The sequence below is a fragment of the Crocuta crocuta genome, unplaced genomic scaffold, assembly GCF_008692635.1.
Source record: "Crocuta crocuta isolate KB4526 unplaced genomic scaffold, BGI_CrCroc_1.0 scaffold273, whole genome shotgun sequence".
Classification (NCBI taxonomy): domain Eukaryota; kingdom Metazoa; phylum Chordata; class Mammalia; order Carnivora; family Hyaenidae; genus Crocuta; species Crocuta crocuta.
Window position 1 is genome coordinate 1,217,616 of NW_027529425.1, and position 10,681 is coordinate 1,228,296.

At 41.7% G+C, this 10,681-nt stretch overlaps 1 protein-coding gene across 6 annotated transcripts in view; it reads right to left on the minus strand.

Moving 5' to 3' along the window:
* Positions 1 to 1,571: 1,571 nt before the first annotated feature.
* ZKSCAN5 (zinc finger with KRAB and SCAN domains 5) overlaps positions 1,572 to 10,681 on the minus strand; it is a 24,163-nt gene continuing 15,053 nt past the window's right edge. For all 6 annotated transcript variants that reach the window (XM_077758679.1, XM_077758678.1, XM_077758677.1 and 3 more), the window contains 2 exons: positions 6,419 to 7,033; positions 1,572 to 3,248 (listed from right to left, as the gene is read on the minus strand). In XM_077758679.1, coding sequence (XP_077614805.1) covers positions 2,125 to 3,248; positions 6,419 to 7,033 — 1,739 coding nt within the window. In that variant the 3' untranslated portion in view covers positions 1,572 to 2,124. The remainder of the gene's footprint in view (positions 3,249 to 6,418; positions 7,034 to 10,681) is intronic.

Here is a 10,681-nt window from a genome sequence, read left to right on the forward strand (position 1 = left end):
ATAATACAGGTTAGTGCTTAAGAGCTTAGCCTTTGGCGGCAAAGTGGTCTGGCTGGGTTCAAATGCTAGCTCTGCCATACAGTGGCTGCATGACTTTGGGCAACTGAATGAACTATTCGAAACTTCAAGTTTTCCCAACTGTAAAATGAGGGTGCTAAGTAAAACCACCTCATAATGTTGTGAGGATTCAAGATGATCCACATAAAGCACAAGATGTTTAGAGCATGGTAAATCCTCAATAATCATTAACACCAGTCTTCACTGAGTTTTTATTCTCAATTAAGTCTTATACCTCATCTTCGGTTGTGATTCTGTTTGCAGGGGACTCCTTAAATGCTACCAATGAGGCCCTCTGATACTCAGTTTGCATGAGATTGGTGGTTATCTGTCCTGAGGGTGTCATTGACTCTTTAAGCAACTAGCGGCTTTCAGCAAGAGCCACCCAATTTCATTTTCCCTCCAAACCTCACATAAGTCAGCAGCACATCCCACCTGTATCCCATCCCAGTTCACCACAGTGAATATCCCACAACTGAACAGCCTTATCACATCAGGAACTACCTATACTCCACCCACTATTAGTGATGGGGGTCCTCACTGCCTCCTGGTTGAGTGGCCAACTCCACAGTCCATTCTTATAGTCAGCCTCCTAGGACCACTCATGGCATCAAATGTCTTAGATCAGATTCCCTAAAGCAGAGCCTGAGAAAGGGATTCAGAGCCATGTGATTTGTTGAGGGAGTGCTCTTTAGGAAAAGTGTTTTAAGTAAACTCTACGCCCAACCTGAGGCTTGAACTCATGACCCCAAGATCAGAAGTCACACTCTCCATCAACTGAGCTAGCCAGGAGTCAGAGTAACTGGGGGACAGACAGGCCAGCTGGGTAAGGGGATCTGGGAAGGGCACCAGGGTACAACATACACAGTCAACAAGTATTTACTTAGTGTTTCTTGGTAAGCCCAGCAGTCAGCAGAAGCAGTACCGAGAAGCACACTCTCTCCCTGTCTCTAGCAAAGAGGCTCAAATTTACCTTCTTATCCCATGTCATCTTCTTTCCCCCCTGACCTTCCCACAAGACAGGGCTAACCAGACCATGTACCTTTCTTCCAATAATTACTATTTACTTTCCAACCCCACTGCAACTCAAACTGACATTTACTCTACACACCATTATCCTATGGAGGAGGTCTATCTCCAGGGCAACTGGGAATTGCTACACATGCTGCTTGGACCAAGATTCTTAATTCAGCTTGGTCCAATTCCTTTCCTGGATACAGCTGCCCTCTTTCTTGTGGGTAACAGAATAAAAACCAGCCCACAGTTTGGCCGGTCTTCTCTTCCCTATTCCCCTAAGGGCCCCTCTCCCTTCTCCTTAAGCTTGAATGTCCAACACAGTTTCTCTCCTGAATTTACACACATAACTCCTCTTACTCCTAGCCAACTGATGCTAACAGAATCAACACAAAACAAGATTGAGAAGGCTTCATGAAGTCAGAGACTGAATAATGCAGTAGGAACACATACCCTCCAGCCTCTGAACCCCAATTTTGCCAGAATATAAATACCTTAAGTAGATTTCTTTTCAAAAGCTTTAATACTCAAGATGAAAACAACAGCTGGAGCATTCTAGTGGCTGGGATCATCATTTCTAGAAAAGGTTCATTGCTGAGGTACCAAAACAGCTATCATGCTTTAGACTTCTATCCTTCACTGTGCTCTTCCCTGAAGAAGCTGTCAAACAAGGCAGAAACTACAAATAAAGCTTATTTCTACTGCATTCATGAGGCTTTTCTCAGTGTCAATGTTCTGAGATTCATCCAAAGAATGAGTGCCATCTCAAGGCTTTCCTTCATCCACCATTATCCATGGGTCCTTTCTTGTCTAGATCCTTAAGCATGAAGATGCTAACAAAAGCATTTCTCGATGAGGAAAGCAAACATCTCTATTTATTGTGGATTCTCCAGTGTCCTTAAGTTCTAACTGAAGGATTTCAACATATCTGTAGGTTTGATGGTTACGCTGGAGAAAATGCTTGAAGTTGTTGTTATTACATTTGATATAGGAGGAGGGTTTTTCTTAGGAAGGCTTCCCTAAACTTGAGTAAGAGCTGTTCAACAGAAACATCTAGACACTTAAGGTGTTTATGGGATCTGTCCTCTCATGACTTCTCCGGTGTTTAAAGAGGCTGCAACTCCAACCAAAACTCATTCCACACTCTTTACACTGAAAGGGTTTCTCACCGGTATGGATTCTCTGATGCTGATTAAGATGGGACTTCAGAGTAAAGCCTCTGCCGCATTCATGACATTGATGGGATTTCACGTTGGAGTAGGTTTTTTGATGTTGTTTTGTGTGGGAACACTGTCCAATGTTTTCTCTACATATATCACATTTATAGCTTTTCTCTGCAGTGTGAGTTCGGTAATGCTGAATAAGGTCTGAACTATAACTAAAGGCTTTGCCACAGATATCACACTTATAAGGCTGCTCTTGTAACTCAATCTTCTTATCTTCAATCACTGTCAAGTTCCAACTATATGCTTCCTCACAAATGCCATTTTTTTCATTTCTCTGACCCATGTGGAGCACCTGATGTTCAATGAGGCTAACATACTGAAAAAAGATTTCTCCACATTCATGGCACTGATGGGATTTCTCTCTAGAGTGGAGTCTCAGATGGCCAGCAAGGTGTGAACGCCTCCCAAAGCCTTTGCCACATTCATTACACTTAAAGGGTCTCTCCCCGCTGTGCACACTCTGATGCTGAACAAGATGAGACCTCACTCTAAATGCTTTCCCACATAAATGACAGGTGTAGGGTTTCTCACCAGTGTGGACTCGCTGATGCTGAGTCAGATGCACACGCTGATTATAGCTTTTCCCACATTCATCACACCTAAATGGCTTCTCCCCCGTGTGTATTCGCTGATGTTGAATCAGATGTGCACTCTGAATAAAGCTTTTTCCGCATTCATTACATTTATGTGGTCTCTCTCCTGTGGATGGTTTTTTGTGCACATACGTGACTTCACTGAGATTTGTCCTCTTTGAAGAGGGCTGTCCTAGTATCTCTTTCATGGGAACTCCCTGCTTTCTATCCAACTTGCCTGTGTGTTCATGGCCTTCTCCAAAATCTTGCACTTGAGAAACATTTCTTTGGATTCTTCCTGACACTTCCACATCTGCTTCTGAAAATTCTGAAATTTTTTTAACGTTCAATTTTGTATTCTTACTCCTCTTGTCACTGCCTGAAAGAATAAAGAGGAAATGCAAATGGCACCAGTTCTTTTACAGAAGGATAGCTGTCAGGAAAAAGAGGATAAATAGGTGAAACCAGGATGGAAGGGCAGTAACAAAGGGGGATGCTTGTAAATACCTGAGGCCTGAAAAGAAAGAGATAAAGGGGGCTCACTAAGCAGGGTGATGAGAATGGCCAAGGCCAGGCAATCGCTAGGCAATCGCTAGCGTGAGTACCACACCTAGTATATGGGGAGGAGAGAGAGGTGTTCAGAAATGCGAACACGGGTCAGGCAGACAGAATGAGACACGACAAAACACAGTTGGATGGAGTGATAGGACAAAAACTGGAAGAAATGGAGAGCAAAGGATTATGAGAGGGATATAGAGTTGGCAATAACACCTGATTAGCAGCCAGAACAAAAGAGAAACAAGCAGGAAAAACTACTGTCAAGAGTATTATAATATTTTTTTTAAAAAGGTACAGGTACAGTTATCAGGACAAAAGAGGTGAGTGAGACGTCAATCTCTGCTCTCTTCGCCCTTAGCCATCACTTGATCTGCAGTTCCCCGCCACATCATCAAACCCATGAATGCTCACCACCTTTCCTCTCTGCTCCTCCCCCCACTCCCGACCATCAGCACCAGCACCAAGAGGGCACAAACTGCATCTGTTCTCTTTACTGTTCTACCCAAGCACCTGCCACTGCAGGCTGTCCATAATTATAGCTGGATGAGTACATAAAATATCCTCTTTTGGAGGATATTAAATATCCTCAAAATATGCTGGGGGGGAGGGGACTGTTCATAAGAAATTGGTCATATGAACAACTACAGGGAAGATATGAAAGGAAGCAGACTATATTATTTTATTTTAACGTTTACATTTATTTTTGAGAGAGAGACTGCACAAAGAGGGGTGGTGCAGAGAGACAGGGACAGAGGATCTGAAGCGAGCACCATGCTGACAGCAGAGAGCCTGATGTGAGGCTCGAATTCATGAACCACGAGACCATGACCTGGGCCAAAATCGGACGCTCAACCAAGGCACCCAGGCACCCTGAAAAGAGACTATTTTAAAACAAATGCTTTCCAGGTCTAGAGTGCTACTGGATAGATTCCCCCAATGAGGCATCCACCAAGCCTAGGGATAGAACTGGCAGAGGAAGAGCTCAACTCAACTCAACTTCAAAGGCATTGTTAACTTCATAAACTTCTATTGCATGATGGAAAAGGTGGTGGTGACTGTTAATGCAAATGACAAGTAGCTGGTCTTGGGGAGATCAAAGGCAGGATTCATTCATTCATTCGTTATTATTATTACTTTTTTTTAAAGTAGGCTTCACACCCAGTGCAGAGCCCAGCGTGGGGCTTGAACTCATGACCTTGAGATCAAGACCTGAGCTGAGATCAAGAGTCAGACACCTAACAAACTGAGCCACCCAGGCACCCCAAAGGCAGAATTTATTTATTTATTTTCCCCCTCACCCCCTGAAGGCAGAATTTTATTTATTTATTTATTTATTTATTTTCCCCCCCCTCACCTCCTGAAGGCAGAATTTAAAAATAAATACTTAAGAGTTACATGAAAAATATTAAGAGGAGCCTTTAAGTTCACAGCATAGGTGACAGTGATCTCACCTTTATATAAGTTTAATGTCACTTGAACAGTTAAAAAATAAGCAAATAGGGAAAATTTTTCAATCTTACTGATAATCAAATTAATGAAAATGAAAACAGCAAAGAATTCTCTTTTGCTTACTCAATTTGTTAAAAAAAAAAAAGAAGAAGAAAAAAAAAAAGAAAAATTTCTGATAACCCTGGGAGAAATTTAGTAAAATTGACACTCTCATAGGTGGTCACTATTTGAAAAAGCAATTTGGCGATATGTATAAAAATGTTTTTGGCTTTTTATCCATTCATCCCATTTCTGGGCATCTACTATAAGGAAATAATCCTAATATTTAAAAAAGGGCACAGGTACAGTTATCGGGACAAAAGAGACAAAATTAAAAGTTCAACTAAGGAACAATTAAGTGTTGATGTGCCTACACAGTGTCAGCTTGTCAGAAATAAAAACAGGTGGGGCGCCTGGGTGGCTCAGTTAGTTAAGCGTCAAACTGTTGATTTCAGTTTGGGTCATGATCTCACAGTTTGTGGAACTGAGCCCCACGTCAGGCTCTGTGCTGACAGCACACAGCCTGTTTGGTATTTTCTCTCTCCCTCTCTCTCTGCTCCTCCCCTGCTGGTATGTGCATGCACAGGCACATGTGTTCTCTCCCTCTCTCTCAAAATAAATAAACTTAAAAGAAAAAAAAAAGAAATAACAAACAAGAGGGCCGAGCCACACTGGACAATGTGTGTCTAATATTTAACTGGACCCTACGGGTTCACCTACATAAAAATAAGCTTATGAGGGGTACCTGGCTGGCTCAGTCAGTTAAGTATCTGACTTTGGCTCAAGTCATGTTCTCACAATTTGTGAGTTCGAGCTCCACTTCAAGCTATGTGCTGACAGCACAGAGCCTGGAGCCTGCTTCAGATTCTGTGTCTCTCTCTGTCTCTGCCCCTCCCCTACTCGTGCTCAGTCTCTCAAAAATAAATAAGAACATTTAAAAATATTTTTAAATAAGCTAGTGAAAAAATAGAAGGAAATATGCTAAAGAATAACAGTTCTATTAGTTAGGATGATGGGATTATGAGTGATTTTTTTTCCCTCCTTCTTTCTTTCCTCCAAACTTCCTGTTCTAGTATTACTTGATCGCTTTAAAATAAAGTAAGTAAAATAGTCTAAATTGGGAAAAGGGGAAAGAGGAAAGGAAGCATGTGAGAGAGCCAAAATCCTCATTTACTACAACAGAAAGGAAAGAGATAACATTTAAAATTGGTGAGTCGGGCAATAGCTGTATTTTTACAAATATGGAATTACTAGAATAAACAGGAAAGAGCTAAAAGCAGGAACCTCTGGGAAGAGGGAAGTTGTGGGGATGGTGGAGAGGACATAGAATTTTGCTTACTAATTGGACGATAAGTTACAGTACAAATTCTAAACAAAATGGACTGTGATCTCTGCTCCTTAGCTACTGTTCCCAATACACAACCTGTGTATCCTGCTGCTCTAAGCTAAGAAAACCATTTTTGACTGCATTTATTCTCCGAACGCAAACTGCTGATTACATACATCTTTGGGATTTCTCTCTGAAGTGGCGCTTCAGGTGCTCAATCAGATGGGAGTGCCGGCCGAAGTTTTTCCCACACTCAGTACAACCGTAGGGTCTCTCTCCGCTGTGCACACTGTGATGCTGGACAAGGTGTGAGCTCACGCGGAAGGCTTTTCCACACACCTGACACTTGTACGGCTTCTCACCAGTGTGGACGCGCTGATGCTGAGTCAGGTGCACACGCTGATTGTAGCTTTTCCCACATTCACCACACTTAAACGGTTTTTCTCCAGTGTGGATTCGCCGATGTTGAATGAAGTTTGAGGCTTGAAGGAAAAATTTACCACAATCGTTACATTTGTGACCTCTCTCGCCACTTGTGCTTGTGTTCTGCTTACAGTTAACGTCTGTGATGGCACCAAGATCTCTTTTCTGGGAAGGGTTCTGCCTTGATTTCCCCACAGCAGGGTCTACCTGCCATCTTTCTACCATGCTGTGAAGGTCATTAACTTCTCCAAACCCTTGACTTTGGGGAACACTGCTTTCAGAGCTTCCTGACATCATCCAGTGGGATTCTGCATCATCAGAAATCTGCTTTACTATGAGTTCCACATTGTCATTCCTCGACTCATAATCTGAAATAATAGAAGGAAAATGGAAAAATTAGCTATTCCCCTACTGGAAGAAAGAAAATGAGAGAAATAGGTAATTACAAAACTAACACATGATAGCACTGCATGACTTGGTAAAGGCGGCTTTATGCTACAGCGATGGGATGAAGAATCCTCAAGAGGAAACAGGCTGGGGGAGGAAGAGCTGGCAAAACTGTGTCAAACAGATGAAATAGGAGAGCAGCCATTCTATTTAATGAAGGCGATAGCTTCTTGGTGTGGTACTTGTAGCACCTGTTTGTGCTTAACTGTGCAGTATTAAATATTCCTAATAAGGGACGCCTGGGTGGCTCAGTCAGTTAAGTGTCCAACTCTTGAATTTGGCTCAGGTCATGATCCCAGGGTCGTAAGATCGAGCCCTATGTTGGGCTCCATGCTGACAGCACAGAACCTGTTTAGGATTCTCTCTCTCTGGCTCTCTGCCCCTCCCCTGCTCACACTCTCTCTCTTAAAATAAACTTAAAAACAAATAAATATTCCTTAAAAAAATTTTATGTTTATTTATTTTTGAGAGAGAGACAAGTGGGAGAGGGGCAGGGAGAGAAAGGGAGACACAAAAATCAGGAGGCTCCAGGCTCTGAGCTGTCAGCACAGAGCCCAATGCGGGGCTAGAGTTCACAAGCTGTGAGATCATGACCTGAGCCGAAGTTGGACTCAACCAACAAGCCACCCAGGTCCCCCAGTGAATAAATATTTCTAATAAAATGTGATTATTGGATTATGCAGTGAACCCAATCTTCCTCTTCCTCTTCCTGTTTCTTCATAGCCTGAAGAAGAAAGAGATTTCCAGCTTTTTTGATCTTCAAAGAATCTCAGTTTGGTATGAATTAGTCTAAAGGAAAGAAGGCATTCTTTCTATACCCAGAGAAGAGTCTACTACTGTCAAAAGCTAGCTTAATATCCAATAGTCCTTGATGAATACAGATGCTGAACACACTGCAACCATGTCCCTGTGTAAGTGGATCAGCAACCTATACTTCACTTGAAGCACTGACATTTAATATGCTTTGCTCAAATTTTCCATCATTAAAAAACAGGGAATATTATTTTTTATGTGCTAGAGAGAGAGAGAGATCATGGCCTATTAAGAGCTTTCTAATAAGATTTTTTTTTTTTGTAAACAGAAAAGTTGTTTTCAAATATTACAGAACGATGGTAAAAAGAGCTAATATTTGCTGACTGCATACTGTGGACCAGGCACTGTGCCTTTAAGTGCTTTACAATTTTATGGCACTTAATTCTTACAATGACCTTTTGAGGTAGGCACTATGACTATCCTTTTTTTGACATAGTGAGAAGTTATAATTCTTACAGCATACAGAAAATTTTGATTTTAATTTCTATAACTCTTTTTAATACTCTTCCTAAAAAAACATTAATAGCAGAAACAAACATAATCAAAAACAAATTCTATCACAAAACCAGACCTTTTACACGTTTTTCCTGTGTATGTAAGTGAGGAGATAATCTCCATCATCCCAGTATTTTTCTCTTTTATTCACATCTGCTTAGGCTCACACACTGTATTAGAATTCTCTCCCTTTCGACAAGTCAAAAAAGCTCGTGGTTTTCTTTTTCCAGTGGCAAATTTGAAAAACAAATCAGATTAGCCTAATGCACCTCTTTGGTGCTAATAACAACTGCTCTTTTCCAGAGAAGGTGGTTTTAGGGGTTGTTACACAAATAGGTTTACAGATTTCCTTTTTTCCTCTTTCCCCACCTCTTTTCCACATACAAGTTTTCTGTGGATTCTCCGGGTTTATTTGTGTATTTGACAGAGTACTGTGCTCCTCGCTCAGTGCTATGCCCAGCTGGTAAGTAATGCAATGGCGGGGGCGATGGGTGTAGACAAAAATACCAATCAGGCAGATTTGGTGCTTTACAGATTAATGCTCTTCAATATCACCAGTGACCTGTCTAGCATTCTATGTTCCTAAATTGGCTCTTTTCCCCGCTCATCTTTCTCATCAGCTACATCAAAATATCTCTACCATGGCCCCCAAGATATATCACTGTTACTTAAAAAATAGCGTAGTGTGTACAGTATACTATCATTTTTGCAAAAACTCACATACACACAGACTATTTCTAGAGATACAATCCAGAAACCAGTAATAGTTATTGCTTCTGTGAGGGAAACTAAAAGACAGGATCAGGGTAGGTGACTCACTTTTCACCTTATACACATTCATACTATTTGAATACATTTTAGTATGTGCATGTATGCCCTTTCCCAAACCAAAATTCTCTGCTGCACTTGAACTTCTACTCCACCACCTACTCCATCACCTGCTTGTTCTCAACAGGTGACTGTCTCCTGTTTCAGAGAGTCAAAGCTATCCATTCCAGAGCAACCTGAACATCCTACAGCTGCAACCAAAAACTTGCTGGCAGCCTTCCTCTGTCATCATCCCATCAGCTCATGGTGGAAGAGCTGTCTCTCTCTCTCTGGCCAAAGCCAACCCTTCCTTCTGGACCTTGGACCTCCCCATGCCATCCTGTTTTCCAGGTACTGCCCTCATCAAGGATCTGTTCTTCCTTGCTCCAACATTTCAAACTCACTCCTTCTTAGTACTTTCCCACTAGCATTTAAGTATGCTTAAAATTCTTCCACTGAGGGGCACCTAGAAGGCTCAATCAGTTGAGCATCCAACTTCAGCTTGGGTCATGACCTCATGGTTCAAGGGTTCGAGTGCTACATTCGGCTCTGTGCTGACAACTCCGAGCCTGGAGCATGCTTCAGATTCTCTGTCTCCTTCTCTCCCTGCCCTTCCCCCACTTGCACTCTGTGTGTGTGTGTCTTTTTCTCAAAAAATAAACATTAAAAAAATAAACAAAAAAACCCTCTACCATTGACAAAGAAAACATACAAAACTAATCTATCCATCTAAGCATGTACTCTTACACTGATCAACCCTCTTTCTCATTTTCTTTACAATGTAGTTGGAAGTTTATCTATGATAGATTTCTCAAATTCCTCTCCTTTGCAATCTGCAAAGCAACTGTCTCTTGTTCTGCAAAGTCCTGACACTCCATTAAAATAGCTGTCTCCAAGATACATCTGTTTTTTTTAAATCTCTCATTTCTGGATCTGATAGATACTTCTAAAACCTTGACCTTCTTGGGTGACTCACATAGGTGGCTCAGTTGATTAAGACTTTGGCTCAGGTCATGATCTCACAGCCCATGAGTTCAAGCCCTGCATTGGGCTCTGTACTGACAGCTCAAAGTCAGTAGAGCTGGCTTCAGATTCTGTGTCTCCCTTTCTCTCTCTCTCTCTGACCCTCCCTCATTCCTGCTCTGTCTCTGTCTCTCAAAAATAATAAACGTTAAAAAATAAAGGAGGGGCACCTGGGTGGCTCAGTTAGTTAAGCGTCCGACTTGGACTCAGGTCATGATCTCACAGTTTGTGGATTCAAGCCCCACATCCAGCTCTGTGCTGACAGCTAGCTCAGAGTCTGGAGCCTGCTTCAGATGCTGTTATCTCCCTCTCTCTGACCCTCCCCTGCTCACGCTGTCTCTCTCTCTCTCTTTTAGAAATTAAAAAAAAATTTTAAAAATTAAAAAAAATAATAAATAACATAAAATAAAATAAAGGAAAAAACAAACCTT